A 21,309-nucleotide genomic window follows, 5' to 3' on the forward strand; every position below is an offset into this window, starting at 1 on the left:
TATATACGTTTAAAATGAATCTTTGATGGCCGAACTCGGTTTATCAAAACTCGAGTTAGAAAATAAAAAAGTGCGAAAAACGTTTTTAACACTTTAAAAAAATGGTACTATAAAAAAAATTTTAAGTGCCCTTTTCTTAATCGGGGAGATGTACCTTACCGGAAAGCAAAGGTTTCCTTGAAGGCGTACTTTATCGGTTTTTTTTAAACTGGTGTAATCAATATTTTGCAATTTTTTTATTGAAAGCGTTTTAAATAATTTTACTAATCCAGTTATAATGGAAATTGAAGCCGTTTGTTAATTGTGTTCTGTATTCGTGCTTTGAAGCTATTTTGATGTCTTAGAAATGTGAAAAAATAGTGATATTAAGAAAGGGGTTATGTTAAGGGGTTGTCTTAAGCCTAACAAAAATTTAATTAAATTATATATTTTTATACCCGTTACTCGTAGAGTGAAAGGGTATACTAGATTCGTCGAAAAGTATGTAACAGGCAGAAGGAAGCGTTTCCGACCCCATAAAGTATGTATATTCTTGATCAGGATCAGTAGCCGAGTCGATCTAGCCATGTCCGTCTGTCGCTGAGATCTCGGAAACTATAAAAGCTAGGCTATTGAGACTTGGCATGCAGATTCCTGAGCCTTGTACGCAGCGCAAGTTTGTTGTGCCACGCCCACTCTAACGCCCACAAGCCGCCCAAAACTGTAGCTCCTACAGTATAAAAAATAAAAATTTTAACTGAAATGTTTTGTTCTCATAAATACCTATCGATTGACCTAAAAAAAGTTTGCCACGCCCACTTTAACGCCCAAAAACTCCAAAAAATCTTAAGTATGAACGTCGATATCTCGGAAACTATCAAAGATAGAGAATTTGGATCTCAGATTTAGATTCCGTAGCCTTGCAGCGCAAGTTTGTTACGCGAGTATGCCCCGCCCACTCTAACGCCCACAATCCGCCCAAACCTGTGACGCCCACAATTTTCATGCTAGATAACAAATTTTAACTGAAATGTATTGGTCTCGACAACACCTATCGATTGATCAAAAAAAAAACACTCTAACACCCATAACGCTTTAAACTGTCTACCGCCGGTAGGTGGCGCATTTCAATCTCGCTTTGCTGCTTGCATATTTCCATTTCCCTTTGGTCCCTTTAGCTGAGTAACGGGTATCTGATAGTAGAGGTACTCGACGATAGCGTTCTTCCTTGTTTAAAACATAACTTTTGACGTTTTACTTACTCGCCGAGAGCAGTTTAGCATATACAGAGGTCTGAGTATGATTTGCTTGAGGAAAAGTTTAAACACTAAGAAAACTTATACAAAGCCATATTTAAAAAATTTAAAACTTCGTGGACTTGAGTACATAGAGTGAAAGACCGATTTCTCATAGCGAATCCGGCTTGGCCGGATAAAGTCATACCATTTGTTTGCGGTGTCAGAAGAGGAAATTCTTTGACTGTGCTAGCTTTGGCTACTCAATCTAAACTTAGAGATAAAGGTATATATACCTTTATATATATAAGTTAGAGCTAAAGGTATACATACCTATATATACCTATGTATACCTTTAGCTTATTGAGTAGCAAAAGCTCGCTTCGAAAAATCTAGATCTTGAGAGAACAAAATTCTTTGACTGTACTGACTTTTGTTACTCAATCTAAACTTAGAGCTAAAGGTATATATAAATATATAGGTAAGTCGAAGTCGAAGTCTAAGCTTAGATCTGCTCAGGAATCTGCACGCCAAATCTCAATAGCCTAGCTTTAATAGTTTCCGAGATCTCAGCGTTCATCCGGACAGAGAGAGATATGGACATGGCTAGATCGACTTGGCTAGTGATCCTGATCAAGAATATATATACTGTATTGGGTCGGAAACTCTTCCTTCTGCCTGTTACATACTTTCCGACGAAACTATTATACCCTTTTACTCTACGGGTGTAATAATAACAAGAAAAGAATGTTTTGATTTTTATTTAATATGAACTGTTTTAATTCTGGAAAAACCCATGGAGGTCCCACGTCAAAATTTGTAGGGCTTAACAAGGATTATGTACAGAACATTATACTAATTTTTTATAAAAATTAAAAATGCAGATTTGCAGAAAACCGCGATTGAATTTTTTTTTAAGTTTGAACTATAAGTTGCTTGGAAACTGTTATGGGAGTTACTTTTTTCTGAAAGGTTGGCAAAAATAATAATTAGGGAGTATTTTTTTTTTCACCATGTAATTTAAAGTTATACATAATCTTAACAAAAAGGCATCGATATATCTTCGCTTCTGTCAAATGGATAAATTTTTTTATTTTTTTTTTAAATCTTATATAAATGGTATAATATCGTGATAAAAATATGAAACCGTTTTGAGACCATAAAGAAAATCTCGATACGTTTCACAAAGAACTTATATAGGTATAACCTGAATATTATATCAAGTTATATACTTAATCTCACGGGTTTGTTGTTGAAAATATGCAATATTTTCACGTTTATTTCTTATTTTAGACACGTTTCATATGGAAAACATTAAAGTTTGTCTAGTATTCATATCAATTGGATAAGGAGACTCATATCAAAATTTGTAATTTATATGTTTTTTTTTATCATATTGATATGAGTTCGTATTATTTTGATATGAAACAAGGAAAAACGCTATTGTAGAGTACCTCGACAATCAGATACCCGTTACTCAGCTAAAGGGACCAAAGGGAAATGGAGATATGCAAACAGCAAAGCGAGATTAAATTTTGTGCCACCTACCAGCGATCTCAATATATGGTTATGTGGGCGGTAGACAGATTTAAGTTGTACGGGCGTTAGAGTGGGCGTGGCAAACTTTTTTTGGGTCAATCAATAGGTATTGAGAGACTTATACATATCAATTAAAACTTTTTTTTTCAGGCGGCGCAGGCTTTGGCGGTGGTAGGTAAGTCAATAGGTATTGGTAAGAACAATACATTTCAGTTAAAATTTTTATTCTTGCATCAAAACTGTAGGAACTACAATTTTGGGCCGTTTGTGGGCGTTAGAGTGGCACCCTGCTGAAACAAACTTGTGCTGCGCAAGAAACTCAGGAAACGTCATGCCAAATCCCAATAGCCTAGCTCTTATAGTTTGCGAGATCTCACCGTTCATACGGACATGGCTAGATCCATTCGGCTAGTGGTCCTGATCAAGAATGTATACACTTTGTGGGGTCGGAAACGCTTCGTTCTGCCTGTTACATACTTTCCGACGAATCTAGTATACCCTTTTACTCTACGAGTAACGGTCATAATAATCATAGAAATTGGAACACTCGTAAAGGCATTATAGGGTGGGAATAATGGGGAAAACCCACCCCTTGAACTTATTCTACGCACTTTGTTTTACATTCAGTCTAAGTTTTCAAAAAAAATATAGAGTAAGAGAAATATTTGGGAGATAATATTAAGCTCTAGGGTGTCTTTCACCTTCTAACTCAGTCTTGTTATTATGATAGAACGAACCCCACACCTTGCCCATAAACGAAAATTGCGTATACCGAAACAAAATGGCGTCGCGAAAAACTTATTTTGTCTGAACTTTTTCGGAAAGAAATGTTCGCCACAATCTTAGTTACCTTTTTCCGTCGACGTTCTCATGGCATTCCTTGGAGTTTTGGATATATCAAGCAACTCAGTGTCCGATTTTTTAAGAACATCTTTAATCCAAATTTGTTTGGTGGCCCAGGTTGTTGAATCATTCTTGATTTCATTCATCTTGTGTCTTATACATGTGCGTCTTTATATTACTATTTGATTGTTAAATCATTTTGTTCAAAGTTGTAAAACCTTTTTTAAAGATATCTTGTAAATTTTGTAGAGATCATTTCGTTTATAAATGGGTATACTTCATTTTGTTCTCAAAATCAGACTTTAATAGCAGTCTTAAGATTATTATATACTCGTTATATTTATTATATTTTTAGACAAGAATTTTCATTTGACGATTGATTTTTTCCTTAATCATGTTCTTTTTGATGATTCTAATAGTTTTTTTCAAATACTTCGATTTTTGCACAGAGTAGGTTTGTTGATAGGCCTGGACATTTTGAAGAGGCTGCTGCTGATAGTTACGGTGTTGGTGATGACCGTCTTGACCCGAGCCCTTATTCATGCGCATTTTTCTAAATGATCTCAAAATACCGTTCATTAAGAAGTCGGTCATTTTAGAGGTGTGGACCCGTCACACACTCACAACACACGAACAAACACGAAACAGAGTAGAATGGGAATCGAAAAATGTTTACATCGCCGCTCACGAGGTTTTCTGTTCTATGGTGTAACGGAGACTGGTGGGTGAGTTCCCGAAAAATCTACCTCAAACCAAAGATAGACCCCGAAACGGAAAAACCAACCACCAACAAGAGTAGTTCCATTTGATCTGAGTTTCCTCGCAAAAGGAAAATGTTTGAGAGCAAAATTAGGGGAAATTTCCGAGTGTTTTTTTGTTTGAGTGCTTTGTGACTTTGAGTCTTCAAATTTTTCGGTACAACAAAATTTCATTTAGATTATGGAACGAGTCAAACTAAGTCCAATTGGTAACCAAGCTATCGGTATCATTTTTAGAAAGTAAAAGTATTATTATCATTGAATCTGTTTTAAACTGTTTATAGGTACCCCAAATTAGTCTACAAAAACCAAGAACATTGTTCTTGAGCTGAGAAACTTCGTTTTTAATAAGCGTGTTCTTAATATCAGAACGAAATGGTTAGAAAAGAAAAACTTAAAATAAGTCGATTTCGTTCCATTTTCATGATGATATTGGTTTTAATTCAAGATTTTACATACTGACTGGACTTAATAATTTAGTTCGTAACTAGGACAGTTGAGATAAAAATTGTAGCACATTAATAACATTTTGAACTTAAACAAGGGAGAACGCTATAGTCGACGGAGATGGAGATGAACACCCCCCAACAGCCCCATCAAGTGACGATTTTTTTATTTGCTTATAAATATTAAATTGATCAGATTCTAACAATTTTTGACATGAAGATAGATATTGATAATTAAAACAAAATTTCATTTAAACTTTTACAAAAAATAAATAAATGTGGCCACTAGACAGGTCAGCGTTAGAGTTAGTGTGGGCGTGGCACCCTGCTACAAGAATCTGCATGCCAAATCCAAACTTTCTAGCTTTTATAGTTTCCGAGATCATATCGTTCATACGGACGGACAAGCAGACGGACATGGCTAGATCGACTCGGCTAGGGATCCTGATCAAGAAAATATACACTTTATAAGGTCGGAAACGCTTCCTTCTAACTGTTACATATTATCGGACGAATTTAGTATACCCTTTTACATCAAAAGTAAAGGGTATAAGTATTTCCATCTCTTTTTAAGAACATTTTTAACATAGATGAGAACGTAAGAATTCTCTATGTGCATAGTTCTTATCGTTACTATTGAGATATTAGTTTTGAAAACATACAATTATTTACCAAAAAATATTCCTAAAATGTAAAGAATTTGCATCAAGGAAATGAATATTGGAGGGACAATCGATTACGACTTTCAGGGATATATCCGAAAGTTCATATTATTAAAGCCGACGAACAATTTCAACCTTCAACGACAAAACGTTTATAGGAAACCTTCCGAAAAGAGATTAAACACGAGAAGCAAATGTTGAAATACAAAAGTTTCAGTGAGGGAAGGGTCAAGAAACTTTTTCGGTTTTTGTTGCTGATGTTTATTCGGCTGTGCGTTGAACTAGCGTAAAAGTTCATTAACATTCGACACAAAAACTATTTCTGAATTTGTTTGGCTGGAGTCAAGAGCATGATAACCGATCCCTCGCTTCGGTCGCTCGCACTCTTTTCGGTACCATGCTGAAGGTATAACCGACCAAATATTTCGGGGGAAAATATATTTATCTATTATGAGTAAGGAAAAGAGTAGGAGAGGGGCAGCTGTTTCTTAGAAAAGTTTAACTGCCGTTACTTTTTTAGAACAGCTCTGAAATAAAGTGAGTTAAAACTGGTCTTTGGGGGAAATTATCGTGTTTGAATGACCAGTTAAGTTGCTTAGTTATCGGGTAGAAGAAAAACTAAATACAAGCATTTGCGTGGGACTTTAACTTATTAGACGTAGTTATCTTTAAGAAACAATATAAAATTAAAATATATATATTAAATATCTATACGCGGTATTTAAGGGGCAAGGATAGTTTGTGACCGTAGCGGCTAAACTAAATGAATTAATTACTTTCAATGCCATATTTAAGAAATTATAATTAATCTGTTCGACACACTTTATTGGTCGCTCACGAGATTTTTTAATGTAATTTATATCTCAAACAAAATTGCGTGTCAAACGCGTACCCATTTTTTTGCTTTTCTGTCTTAGTGGTACTTTGCAACAACTCAAAACACCCCCTGTGTTGCAAGGATAGTTTTTTAGGTAATATTTGATAACACGGATTTTGTTGAAGTAAATATTAAGTTTCCATGGTGCCAGTGATCCTGTCAACGAGAACTCGATGACCCACGATGTAGTATTATTAAACTAAGCGGTCCAAAACGCGATTGGGAACGTCCGAAAAATTAGTTGACACCTCCGAATTTTCAGTGAATAATGATATGATAAATCAATAAAGCAAAAAATTAAATTTACATAAGTGGGATCCTCCTCGTCTAAAAGCTAAAGCCCAAAATTATATCATTAAGAGAGGTTAAAAAAAAACGTTTTCTATTTGACATGAAAAGATTGGTGTCCAAAAGAGTCCAATCAAATTTAAAAAAGAAAAATTTTTAGCAGAAGTAAATTTTAACCTTTTTTTACGCCAACACTAGGTCAAGGATATTAAAAAAGGTATTTTGACATTTTGCAACATTTTGCGAGGACTGCAATAGACTTCAAAGTGGTGTTGGATTATACAAAATATCAAGCTTTCCAATAATACTACTTTCGTGGTGATGACTTTATATTTACAGTTCTTTGTCCAACCAAACTTTTCTTACCATTTTTACCCCACTCTTTACTGATGTAGGACTGCGATGTATTTTTACATAACTTTAAAAACCCTTGGTGTTTTCGCTTTAAATCGATGATCCACGATTGCAGTTTTCATATTCAGTGGAAGCCTTCTGAATGAAACTGTGTAAACACCTTGAAGCTTTGAGTAGATTAACGTTAGAAACGAAAAATTTATAATTGGAGTGACTGCATACTTTTTGGGGCGACATTTTTCCTGAAGAAATGTCAAAAAACCTGACCTTGTTTTCTTTTGGCCTATTAAGTGCCCTACGTACAGAATTTTTTATAAATTTTAAATTAGTTCGATTTTTTACTTTTTACTGCCTAAAGTTTATGTTTCTGTTCTTCTAAAAGTCATAATATCAGAGGGAGCACCTAAGACTGTTAATGTTTCTTTGAGTATACTCAAAATACCCTTGTAGAGGGTTATTGATTTCAGTCAGAAGTTTGCAACGCAATGAAGAAGACGTTTCCGACCCCATAAAGTATATATATTCTTGATCAGCATGACTAGACGATTCGATGTCCGCCTGTCCGTCCGTTTCTACGCAAGCTAGTCTCGGAATAATCGGAAAAGAAAATTTAAAAAAATTATATCTTTGGTGTTTTTTAACATAGGAGGAGGTTTTCTAAGCTTGGAAATAACATTTTTTAATTAGTTTTGAATTTCAAATTAAATTTTAACAAAATCTGACGACTATATCATATATTAGCTGCCATAGGAACGATCGGAAAATTGGTGGGAAAATAATATGAAGCAAATTATAGCTTCGGTGTTTTTTAACATATAACCTCCTACGCTTGAACATAACATTTTTTAATTAGTTCTGAATTTTGAATTTAACTTTATCAAAATCGGACGACTATATCATATAGATGCCATAGGAACGATCGGAAAATTGGTTGGACAATAATATGAAACAAATTATAGCTTCGGTGTTTATTAACATATAACCTCCTTGGAAATAACATTTTTTAGTTAGTTTTGAATTTCGAATTTAATTTTATTAAAATCAGACGACTATATAATATTGCTGCCATAGCTGAAAATAATATGAAACAAATCATAGCTTCGCTGCTTTTTGACATATTATCTTATACTATTCGGAATAACTTTTTTTGTATTTTTAAGAATTTTAAATTAAATTTAATAAAAATCGGACGACTGTAATATATAGCTGTCAAAGAAACGGTCAAAGAATAAATGAAATAAATATTTTAAAAAAAATTGTGCTTTGTTGATTTTTATCCTATTTTCGTTTATTTTGGGATATAGAATATTTTAACTTTTCAGCATTACGAATTTACTTTTGCACAAATTTAACTGAAGCTAGCAACAATCCTTAAATTTAACGTGGTGCTACTAACATTGATTATTTCTTATAACGGCAAGGGTATAAAAACTTCTTGCCGAAGTTAACTTCCTTTCTTGTTTAAACATAAAATTCCATTACTTTTCCGAATATTCCTATGGGAGCCATAAGATCTAGTTGTTCGATACTTCTAAAATGGTGTTTAAAATTCTGAAATATTAAAAGAGTATTAGAAATTAAAATGGCAAAAAACATCAAAGTCAACATTTTTCTTACAATTTTTTAAAAATAGTTTTTTGATATAGTTGTCCGATCCGACTAGTTCCGAATTATATATTACCACTATTACGGTAACTTCAAAACTGAAAAACTAGTTTGCGTAGAAACGGACAGACGGACAGATGCTGATCTAGAATATATATACTTTATGGGGTCGGAAACGTTGCAAGCTTCTGACTGAAATCATTATACCCTCTACATGGGTATAAAAATGTCGTATTGATATATCATTTTTTAAAAATGTATTATGTATGTATTTTTGCAAAAAATGTAATTCATTTTGTAATTTATTAATTTACTTTTTTGCCATTTCGGAGACATTTAGATATTTGACAAATCCTTCTACGATTTTCTGCAACAGTTTTAACTTAAAAGTGTTGCAGGGGTGTTCATAACCTAACCGTTTTTCACAGGAATTTCGGTATTGCCCTGTTTAAGCTATTTGTCTTTTTGAAATCACAAAAGAAAAGAATTTAGGTATGAAAAGCATTTTGGTCATTTTGAACGTCATTTCCGATCAGTGTGCCCTATTACGAAATATCAAAAATGTATTTTGATAATTTGATATTCGTTATATCAGAGGATAGAAATATCACGATACAGATATTATTTTTATTCAAAAAATGTCGATATATTGATGTTTTGTTGTATCATCCCTTCAACTTTGTGAATGGTCCTGCTGGCTGTCCTATCGCACTTTCCAGACCTATGAACAGAAGAAGGAAAAAAAGACTGCACCCGCCAGTGGTACACTCATTCCCAAATTTTTGTTGTGCTTATTTTTTAATAACACTTCATGTAAATCTTACCATGGGCGAAAGTCAATTGAGTTTCACAAATCACACACAAATAAAACTAATGGTAAGTTTAAAAAAACAACAACTTTCTACTCGAATTAAAAATATATTTTTCATGTTTTTCTAATTTCTGTTCACAAATGTATTTGGCTTTAAATAATGATCACATTAATAACATTTAAAAAATTAAAAACAATGAAATCGCAAAAGTGAAAAAAAAACAAAAAACCGTTAAAGTGTACATCAAATCTAACAAACTCTTCAAAATATAAGAAAAATAAAATATTAAATGGAAATACAAGAAAATAATTAAGCAAGACTTCAAAAACTATAGAAAACTCAAAAAACTTAAAGTATAAACAAATTTAACAACAACTCATCCTGAAAAATATTTTAAAAACTCAAAACATTACCTAACAATTGAATCATGATATAAAAGAAGTATACAAATTTTTGATTTATTTTTTAAATACAAACAAATAAATAAAGAAACCTGAAAAAGAAATCTAATGTCTACAGCTTGGAAATATCATTTTTTAATTAGTTCTGAAGTTAACTTCGGCAAGCCGAAGTTTGTATACCCTTGCAGTTATAATTATTAAATTTAACAAGGAAGAACGCTATAGTCGAGTACCTCGACTATCAGATACCCGTAACTCAGCTAAAGGGACCAAAGGGGAATGGAGATATGCAAGCAGCAAAGCGAGATTCAAATGCGCCACCTACCGGCGGTAGACAGATTTAAGCGTTATGGGCGTTAGAGGGCGTGGCAAATTTTTTTGGATCAATCAATTGGTATTGACGAGACCAATTTATTTCAGTTAAAATTTTTTATCTAGCATGAAAATTGTGGACGTCACAGATTTGGGCGGTTTGTGGGCGTTAAAGTGCGCGTAGCAAACTTTTTTTTTGGGTCAATCGATATGTATTGATGAGAACAATAGATTTCTGTTAAAATTTTTATTCTAGCATCTAAACTGTAGAGTCACAGTTTTGGGCGGTTTGTGGGCGTTAGAGTGGTAATCTGCACGCCAAATCTCAATAGCCTAGCTCTTATAGTTTCCGAGATCTCAGCGTTCATCCGGACAGACAGTCGGACTCGGCTAGTGATCCTGATCAAGAATATATATACTTTATGGGGTCCTTCTGCCTGTTACATACTTTCCGACGAATCTAGAATACCCTTTTACTCTGCGAGTAACGGGTATAAATATAAGGGTGTCATTGGGACTCGAAAGATTTCTAACCAAAAAACCAGAAATATTTATATTTCTTACGGTAAGAATCAATATAGGGTTGGGGTAATAATTTTTAGAAAAAGTTACGCAAAACAACTTTCCTGCACCTGTATATATTTGAAGACCGTCTGTACGCACCCAAAAGGTACGTTCTGTACGCATTATTTATATAAAGGATTGCACCTATATACACAAAAAAGGTTCATTCCGTATGCATTTATTTGGAATGCGCCTATAAACTGTACCCAGGAATGCACCTATACAACTTTCAAAAAAGGTATGTTTGTAAGCTTTTTAAGGGAATACATACAACAGGTTTTTAATTTCATATTTTTTTATTTTAATATTTAAGAACGCAACTAATTTTTTAACGGAATGTCGCCTCCTCTGTACGGGGAGTTGCTGCTTCCTTCTTATTTTTGTACATTTATTAATTACTCAGTCCAGTCCTTGGTGTGCCCATCCCTTTTTTGAGATTCTGAAAGATATAAAGAAAATTTTAAATTTATATGTATGTACATGTTTTTATATATTACAAATATACATATAATTTGTACATATCTACAATTGTACATATGTATTAGGTGTACCTCGCATTTATGTACTTATGCTTTGGAAGTTTTTTTGTTTTTACTCTATTGTGTTCATATTGAACAACATTATCTACACCTACTTACCTGTGAAAATGTTGATGTAAAATTGTTGGCAGAAAGCAACAAAACCGTGTGCTTTTTTTACATGTTCCCTTTTGTCTTTATTATTCGTTTGTCAAGAAAACATTACCGAAAAACGATCGTAAAAAAACACCTTTGCAAACCTTCGGATTTCATTGCTGTTATTTACATTCTCAGCAAAATGATCCAGGATGATCATATTTTAACACATACAGACGACCCAGCAATGGACTGCACCTAGCACGCACATTTGCCTTGAAAAATTTAAATGCGTGCCGTTTTGTGTAAAAATAACTGCGACCTAGAACTATTTTTTTTGGAATGCGTTTCCGAACTTAGGGCTGGGGTGTTTTCATTTTTCTAACATTTTCATACACATATGGGCATTCCACTAGAAAGTCAACCAAGCTGCAGCGGTCGGCACGAAATACAATGACATTTTGTCTTTCATCTGTGTGAGTAATTTGTACGCCCAGTCGTAATTTCGGAAACGCATTAAAAAAAAGTCGTTATAGATGTCGTGATGTAAAATAGGCGGCAGAGAGCAACAACATTTTTCCAAAATCGTAGAACGAGCATCACTATTTATACCTGTTACTCGTAGAGTAAATGGGTTTACTAGATCCGTCGGAATGTATATAAGTACACAGAGAAAAAAACGGAACAATACCCGTTTGATATTGTCTCCTCAATTTTCACATATCACCCTTTACATATCAAATTGATACGAATTCATATCAATATGATACGGATTCATATCAACATTTTTAATTGATATGATTTTGCATCATTTTAATATAAATGCGTATTAATTTGATATGTTTTTCATATCAAACGTAACATCGAAAAGTCTTCGAAAAACAAGTATGACTGTGCTAATTGATCCGAAATATATAAAAAATAAATATTTACAGCGATCTTATGGGTTTTCAATATTTATTTGTTTATAAGATGCAATAAAGTAAAAACAAAACTTATTAATATTGATATTACAAACATATCAATTTGATATGAAAGTATATAAGTTTGATATGAAAGCATATCAGTTTGATATAAATGCATATCAGATTGATATGAAAGCATATCAGTTTGAAATTAAAGCACATCAGTTAGATATTAAAAAATACCACAATTTGGTCACAACTTTGATATGTGCGCATATCAATCTGGTATGAAAAATACCAAATTGACATGTTCGAAAATATCAATTTCATATGTTCGAACTCACGAATATGATATGGCAACATAACGGATCAAAATTGATATGCAAAAATACCCGATTGATGACCAGTTTTAGTATTTTATTTTCTCTGTGTATGATCTCATCAATACCTATCGATTGACCCAAAAAAAAAGTTTAACACGCCCACTTTAACGCCAACAAACCGCCCAACAGATTTAGAATCCGTAGCCTTTTACGCAGCGCAAGTTTGTTACGCGAATATGCCACGCCCACTCTAACGCCCACAAACCGCACAAACTTGTGGCGCCAACAATTTTCAGCATCAGGGGTCTGCGTTGGCTTTATCTTGGAGCAGTTTAGGTTTTTATGGATGTAATTGGCTTCTGCAACGTCTTTTCCGGAGGCTCCAAGGGCTCAACATTGCATCTTATGTTGGAAAAAAAAAAAAATTAACATTTTTTCAGCGACTGATAATTTGAGATGTTTGAGACTTTTATTTAAATATATTATGAATTTGTTTTTGTACACAGAAGTAAATATAGTGCTTTCGTATTGTTATTGTTCCTTTTGAACGAATTTTAACAACAAACATCTCTTATTTTTATGCTCTTTTACAGATTTGTATTACTAAACATTTATATTCACCTTTTGTTGTTTCTTACTTCAAAAACTAATATTTGTGTTGTTTTTTTTTCCAACCACTGTGTTTTTTTGGGAACAATGTACTTCCCTTATCACTGTGGGCGGCAGTACACGTAGTGGCGAAGCGCGCAAGAGAGCGTGCGAAGACAACTACTATATATAGCCGAAGAATTGAAAATCTGACATTGTGGTCCGATCGTAACGAGGGATTGTGAGTGACGGAAGGTATCGCAAAAACTAAGAAGATTGCATACCAAGACTTTCGAAATATAGATTTGCTAAGGAGAAAAGACGGTGAAAGTGTAAAAGTAAAAATTTCGAAAATTGGAGCTGCTGGATACGGTGGGGAGCTAGTTTTATTCTTACGCGTCGAATGACACCTCATTTGTTGAAATCCAATGTCCCGTTCAAAAGTAATTAAAAAAACAAGATTTTCTTCTTCTTCCCAAAATGAAAATGTTTGTCCCTTTCTTTGTGGGTTTGTATGCATCCCATCTTAGTTTTAGGGTTTTGGAAACCCTATGGGTGTATAAAGTAGCTTGAAATAGAAATCGTTTGTTTTACGACTTTTGGAAAAACCCGCTAGTTTAGCGGAAAATAAAAAAAACAGATTTTAAATGCTTATAGTATCTAAACAACTAATGCTACAGAAACGTGCTATATATGTCTGAAAAGATAATTTAATTTGCTAAATACTATATATTTTACTATATACTATAGTAAAATTGTCTGAATATAATAGATTTAGAGCTATGATAAAAAGTTATTTTTTAAAACCTCTTTTTGACTATTTTCTCAAAATTGAGTCAAACGATTTCTTTTTTAATTGTAACTCATATAGCCCTTGAGATTCCTTAACTTTTTGCCCTAAAAATTACCGTTTGGAAGCTCCGTATACGAAATATATCATACTTATTGGAATAAACAAGAAAAAACCCATTTGATTTAAAATATTCTTATTAGATTTTTTCAAACGGAAAATCTGTTATGGTTTTAGGGTCCCTTACTTGCATGAAGCTAATCGAAATAGGAAACTTGATCTATTTGTTCTACAACTTTGAAAAAACCCGCTAGTTCGGCGGGAAATGTAAGAAACGACAGATTTCTCTTGGAATCTGAAACTTTACAGCCCTTGAGATTCCAAATAGGTAATTGAAGTGATAAAACTTGTTATTAAAAAGTTTAATATTCATATTAGATGTTTCATTCTTATTAGAATGTGAATGCAAACAACCCATACCTTATTAGAATAAAGTTAAGCCGAAGTGAAACGTGAAAGTTTATTAAAGTCATTTTTTAGAATTATATATTTATTTACTTAAAACTAATGAAAGAAAAACTTTTCTACGCTAGAGTGTCTAATTTATGGTGGCGTTCAGCTAAGATTAGGGGTCGAATCTGTGTGTTTGGTTTTTGGATGACTTCTAGTTATGGTATTGGGGTACTTAAACTCTTGTGCAAAAAAAAACTTCTGATATCAAACAAAAACACCTCTTAACGGGGTAAAAAGTGGTGGCGAACGCGCCTTTAACAAAAATTTCTGATTACATTACATTCGATAAAATAAATAAACTATATTAAATTAATGTATTCGGCACGCTACAACAGAAAATTTACGTGTAGGTAAATAAATATTTAATGTTGCGAGCCGAAATCATAAATTTAATATAGTTAAAATATTTTATCGAATGTAATCATTTTTCGTCACAATTGTTGATATCAGAAATTTTGGTTAAAGGCGCGTTCGCCACTACTTTTTAACTCGTTAAGAGGTATTTTTTTGGATTGTTGATATATGTACATTCAAATCTTTTTAGTTTCATCGCTTAAAAAAATATTGGTCTGTTAGAGACTTAAAAATACACTTGTTTTGTTTTTGTTTTTTGGTCAATTTAGAGCCAACTGAAACGAGTAAACGCAAGTATAAGACGAAAATAGGGTGCGTGCCACGTCGTAAATGACAGCATTCCAGCATGCGTTCTTTCATTATGAAATGGCATCAAAAAGATGTTCCGGAAGTGATGAGTCTGTCCATTCTTTTTACACAGGTGCGGGACAAAAAAGAATGCACCCGTTGAATGCTTCTGGAAGCATATACCTGGAATGAACCAGGAAGTAACAACCTAAACACATTCTGGGTGCACTCTTTTTTAATGCACCTGGAAGCAACATACTAAACTCCTTCTGGGTGTACTCTTTTTTAATGCACCTGTAACATGTACCCAGGGGTGCACCTAGAAGCATTCAAAAACCAAATATCTGGAAGTTTTCCCCAGGAATACATAAAACTGGATTTCAATTTCATACTTATTTTTTATTTCAATATTCAAGAACGCAACTAATTTTTGATCGGAGTAACTTCCCTTCTGTACGGGGCTTCGCTGCTTCCTTCTTGTTTATGTACTTTTGTCATTTACGCAGTTCAGTCCTTGGTGTGCCTATTCATTTTTTGCGATTTTGAAAAATATAAAGCAAATTGAATATTATATATTTTGAAACATGTGTATATATATTACAAATATACAATTAGGGTATTCAATTGCGTTGCAAACGTTTGAAAAGTGTAAAAGTGTAAGCAGTTCCAACAACAATTTCCATACAAAATAGTTTTCAAGGCCTACAACACCCCAGCCTATGTATACAAATCTGTTGTACTTGTGTAGAAATAGGGGGTTAATAATGGGTAGGAATTTTATCTAAAATACTAAAAATATACTGAAAAGTTGGGTTTAAATCCATGGTAATGACAGTAAAAGGAAAGAAACAAATTTGAATTTTAAATGCAAAAGAAAAAAATGTGTCTTCTGTAAAACAAAATAATTGAATAACAATTTCAATGGAAGAAAAACCCACAAGGAAGAGAGCCAGGGAGGTCGAAACTAAGCGATGGTCATAGCCTTCTTCTCACAAAAATTTAAAAGTTAGCTTTCTTTTGTACGTCAATATCCTGCAACGATGTTTTAAAATAGAGGGCGTTCACAATTCTCGTCTGGCAAACTTACAAAGTTTACACTTTTGCAACGCAATTGAATACCCTAAATATATTTATTTTGGCACAATAACACTGTTGTATGTACAATTTACATACAAATAATTATTATTTTATTTGTTTAATATGTTTTTAGTTTGAATGTTCAATGTACATGTACTTTGTAATTTTATTGTGTTCATATTGAACTAAATTATCTACACTTTACTTACCTGTGAAAATATTGATGTAAAATTGGTGACAGAAAGCAACAATCTTTTTCAAAACACGTGGCTCGAACTTCACTTTTCAGAACTAAAAATGCAACTGACGAGAAATGCAACAGACAAGAAAAACCGCTCGCTTCCTTGCATGTTCCCTTTTGTCTTTATTATTTGTTTGTCAAGAGAACAGTACCGAAAAAAGACGATTGTAAAAAGTTTTTTTTGAGTTTGGTTTTTTTACATTCCCACTAAAATACACCTGGATGCACTATATTGAAATACACCCAGACGGTGCCCAAAAGACTGCCCCCAGCACGCACATTTCCTAGGTAAATTTGCATACGTGCTGTTTTGCGTAAAAAAGATACGACCCAGAACTATTTGTTTCGGAATACTTTCCCGAATACCCGTTTGAGCATGCTTCTGGATGCATTATTCTGAAACACATCTAGAAGGCACCGCAATAGAATGCACCCAGCATGCACATTTGCGTCGGTAAATTTGCATGCGTGCTGCTTTGCGTAAAAAACATACGACCCAGAACTATGTATGTTTTTTTAAGACACGTTTCCCAACTTACGACTGGGTGCCTTCCAGAAAATGAGCAACAAATACAACAACGGTCTCGCAAATCCGTTGTTGTTCTGTTCCTTTTGGGATGTCCCGTTTTCCCAATAAGTCTATGCATGTTCCGTTGCACTTCAAATCCAACTATGCAAATCGTTATATAAAAAATATTTTTAAAACTTCGCATAATAATAATAAAACTATCAATTTTGTAAAAAATACAAATATTTTAAAACCCACACAAAATACTTTAATTGTTTGTATTTACATTTACGAAAAAATGTCGAATTGTTTAAAGTGCAAGGGTTCACAAAAATCTAGCTATTTTAATTGTTGGGCCTCTTTACCTTCACCCGCATTTTTTCAGCGGAGACGTGCGTTCTTTTTGCGGTGCCCGACTGCGAGGGCGTCTGCTTCGCCACCATTGCGTTCGGCTCTGTCGGCATCGAAGGCAGCTCTGCCGACTTCGCATGATAATTTCGTGATGACTTCGTGATGATTTGGTGCTTGTGCTGAATTGTGGAACTGCAGGTTTGTTTGCTGCATAAATGTCCCAGCCAGGAAACCTTCCCTTTTGTTGGGCTCTTAGTCCTCCAACCACTGGGTTTTGTTGTTGGTGCTATTGCAATGTTATTACTCATTGAAGAGAGCGAAATCTAGTGAGGTTGGGGTGGGAGATTATGAGTAGAGAGAACGAGCCAGTGTGCGCATAGGTTATGTGTTGTCAATAACTCGCGCACGACCTCCTTACGACAGGTTGGGTTTCTGCTACTCAACGAGCGAGTTGAAATCCGATGCACGCCCTCCACGTGTAGTTCAAGTTCAAGAGAACAACGAGAGCTAGCGAGAGTGTGTGTGAGTGGCGACCGCTTCACACAATGTGAGTGTGAGAGTGCAGCCGATCTGTGTCGCTGCGCTGCTTGCGTCGACGCTGCAGTCTACCTGTTTCTCTACGCTAGCCAATTTTACATTGCATATGTACTTTTATTTCAGTTGACTTTTGAAGTATGCTTGGCAACCAACAAAAATAAACATACATATATATAAAATTTGATTTTTTTTTTGCCTTTTGACGCCTTTCTAACATAATTTGTGTAAATACCACCGTTTAAGAATTATGGGCAAACGTTCTTTTTATTTAGATTTTTTTTCTAATTTCCCAATTGAATTGATGCGTGCCGAATGAAAAAATTTAAAAAGTATACTTATTTAGTACATCGTATAATACATTTTCTTACATACACTTTTGTTTGTCAAAGGGTAGATCGTCACTGGATTTTTACCTCGTTAAGAGGTGTTTTTGTTTGATAAAAGCACACACAAAAAATGGATAAGTAAAATTTAACAATATAATAGTTTTTGTTTGATAAAAGCACACACAAAAAATGGATAAGTAAAATTTAACAATATAATAGTATAACCCTAACCTAACCCTAATCCCTAACAATCGAGTTGTCAATATAACCAATCAAATATTTACTCCTACGTAATACGCAAACACAAAGGTTGCTATAAAATGCCAACCTGGAACCAACCATAAATTATAGTCAAGTACATTTTTTTATAGTATAAAATTGATCAAATTATTAATTAGATTCATAGACACGTCACAGTAGCATGGTAACTTATAGACAAAATAAAAAAACTAATTTCTAGTTGCACCTTGAAACTTGCACAGTGACTTCCAGCTAGTGTGGAAGTATGTTGAAGACTTAAGAGTTTAAGTAAAGTCTTGGGAGTCTAAGTGTATGAGACGCTAGACCTAGCTAGTTTGGAGAAAACTTGTTAAGTTGTTGTTGCATTCTTTTGTATGGAAGACTTTAGGTTGGGATAAATATTTTTGATAGTTAATCATCTATTGACATCTATTGACAAAATACACACTACGTGTGTTACGAACGTAACTATGTTAATTGTGGCTTAACTATTACATTGTAAACAAAGCCAACGAAATTTTTTTGTGTGCATAGATAACTCGAGATATCGAGAAATGAGTGTATTACCCTTACAGAATTGCCATTGTTTTCAGCCAGGGGTTAAGGAACTTTGAAAAATAGCTCACATATTTTTTCGAAAAGTGTGGAGAAAAGAAATCCTAAAAAAATCTTTGAATGAGTTCGAGTGTTTGTGCAAGTAGCTCCTTAAAATCACAATGCTCTTTGTGGGCGGGTATCTAGATCCAGCACTGTCAATACATACCACTTTGTAAATACCTCAATATCTTCGCTCTTTGTCCGCATCAAGGTGATCACAGTCGTTCCCGTTGTTAAAGAGAAGGAATTCGAAGTAGGTCTTTACGGAACTTTAAAAGCAATATTCGTACACTCCGACTCAAGTGAACTTTTGGGAGGACTTCCCAAAAGTCTACAAAAAAATTAAAATATTAGAAAAAATTGTAATTTCCTATTTGCAAAAATTGTTATGAATCTTGTTGTGTTATTTCTTGGACAAATTAATAGTGAAATCACTACTAATATCGTTGAAAAACTATTTAATTATACCCTTGCAGAGGTTATATTGATTTCAGTCAGAAGTTTGCAACGCAATGAAGGAGACGTTTCCGACCACATAAAGTATATACTTGTATGTTCTTGTTCAGTATGACTAGACGAGTCGATCTAGCCATGTCCGTCTGTCCGTCCGTTTCTACGCAAACTAGTCTCTCAGTTTTAAAGCTATCGGGCTAAAACTTTCCCAAAAGTCTTATTTCTTTTGCAGGTAGTGTATAAATCGGAACCAGCCGGATCGCACAACTATATCTTAATAATCGAAAAAAAAATATTAAAAAATTATATCTTTGGTGTTTTTTTACATATAACCTCCTAAGCTTGGAAATAACATTTTTTAATTCGTTTTGAATTTCGTATTAAATTTTATCAAAATCGGACGACTATATCATATAGCTGCCATAGGAAACCTCCTTGGAAATACAATTTTTTAGTTAGTTTTGAATTTCGAATTTAATTTTATTAAAATCGGACGACTATATAATATTGCTGCCATAGCTGAAAATAATATGCTTTTTGACATATTATCTTATACTATTCGGAATAACTTTTTTTGTATTTTTAAGAATTTTAAATTAAATTTAATAAAAATCGGACGACTGTAATATATAGCTGATTATTTCTTATAACGGCAAGGGTATAAAAACTTCTTGCCGAAGTTAACTTCCTTTCTTGTTTAAACATAAAATTCCATTACTTTTCCGAATATTCCTATGGGAGCCATAAGATCTAGTTGTTCGATACTTCTAAAATGGTGTTTAAAATTCTGAAATATTAAAAGAGTATTAGAAATTAAAATGGCAAAAAACATCAAAGTCAACATTTTTCTTACAATTTTTTAAAAATAGTTTTTTGATATAGTTGTCCGATCCGACTAGTTCCGAATTATATATTACCACTACTACGGTAACTTCAAAACTGAAAAACTAGTTTGCGTAGAAACGGACAGACGGACAGATGCTGATCTAGAATATATATACTTTATGGGGTCGGAAACGTTGCAAGCTTCTGACTGAAATCATTATACCCTCTACATGGGTATAAAAATGTCGTATTGATATATCATTTTTTAAAAATGTATTATGTATGTATTTTTGCAAAAAATGTAATTCATTTTGTAATTTATTAATTTACTTTTTTGCCATTTCGGAGACATTTAGATATTTGACAAATCCTTCTACGATTTTCTGCAACAGTTTTAACTTAAAAGTGTTGCAGGGGTGTTCATAACCTAACCGTTTTTCACAGGAATTTCGGTATTGCCCTGTTTAAGCTATTTGTCTTTTTGAAATCACAAAAGAAAAGAATTTAGGTATGAAAAGCATTTTGGTCATTTTGAACGTCATTTCCGATCAGTGTGCCCTATTACGAAATATCAAAAATGTATTTTGATAATTTGATATTCGTTATATCAGAGGATAGAAATATCACGATACAGATATTATTTTTATTCAAAAAATGTCGATATATTGATGTTTTGTTGTATCATCCCTTCAACTTTGTGAATGGTCCTGCTGGCTGTCCTATCGCACTTTCCAGACCTATGAACAGAAGAAGGAAAAAAAGACTGCACCCGCCAGTGGTACACTCATTCCCAAATTTTTGTTGTGCTTATTTTTTAATAACACTTCATGTAAATCTTACCATGGGCGAAAGTCAATTGAGTTTCACAAATCACACACAAATAAAACTAATGGTAAGTTTAAAAAAACAACAACTTTCTACTCGAATTAAAAATATATTTTTCATGTTTTTTTAATTCCAGTTCACAAATGTATTTGGCTTTAAATAATGATCACATTAATCACATTTAAAAAATTAAAAACAATGAAATCGCAAAAGTGAAAAAAAAACAAAAAACCGTTAAAGTGTACATAAAATGTAACAAACTCTTCAAAATATAAGAAA

General features: G+C 33.4%; 1 protein-coding gene and 1 long non-coding RNA gene across 6 annotated transcripts; one reads left to right on the forward strand and one right to left on the reverse strand.

Annotated features, from left to right (window-relative positions):
• Positions 1 to 3,742: 3,742 nt before the first annotated feature.
• On the reverse strand, positions 3,743 to 19,082 carry LOC108007639 (uncharacterized). 5 transcript variants are annotated; one of them, XR_011605657.1, is made up of 3 exons: positions 17,242 to 19,082; positions 11,314 to 12,919; positions 10,953 to 11,114 (listed from the first exon to the last, which is right to left on the reverse strand). XR_011605657.1 is itself a non-coding variant. In XM_070999052.1 (2 exons), exon 2 carries the CDS (start codon positions 4,188 to 4,190, stop codon positions 3,948 to 3,950), a length of 243 nt encoding a protein of 80 aa, XP_070855153.1. In that variant the 5' UTR covers positions 4,191 to 8,532; positions 17,242 to 19,082; the 3' UTR covers positions 3,743 to 3,947. The 5 variants fall into 5 exon arrangements, 1 of the variants encoding a protein (XP_070855153.1); XR_011605655.1 differs by lacking the exons at positions 10,953 to 11,114; positions 11,314 to 12,919 and adding exons at positions 15,429 to 15,573; positions 16,337 to 16,489; XM_070999052.1 differs by lacking the exons at positions 10,953 to 11,114; positions 11,314 to 12,919 and adding an exon at positions 3,743 to 8,532.
• A 964-nt stretch (positions 19,083 to 20,046) lies between these two features.
• Positions 20,047 to 21,234, forward strand: LOC139354810 (uncharacterized). The gene is made up of 2 exons (XR_011605670.1): positions 20,047 to 21,097; positions 21,167 to 21,234. It is a non-coding gene; the product is annotated as an uncharacterized lncRNA (long non-coding RNA).
• The last annotated feature ends 75 nt before the right edge of the window (positions 21,235 to 21,309 follow it).

This window comes from Drosophila suzukii, unplaced genomic scaffold, assembly GCF_043229965.1.
Source record: "Drosophila suzukii unplaced genomic scaffold, CBGP_Dsuzu_IsoJpt1.0 scf_24, whole genome shotgun sequence".
Classification (NCBI taxonomy): domain Eukaryota; kingdom Metazoa; phylum Arthropoda; class Insecta; order Diptera; family Drosophilidae; genus Drosophila; species Drosophila suzukii.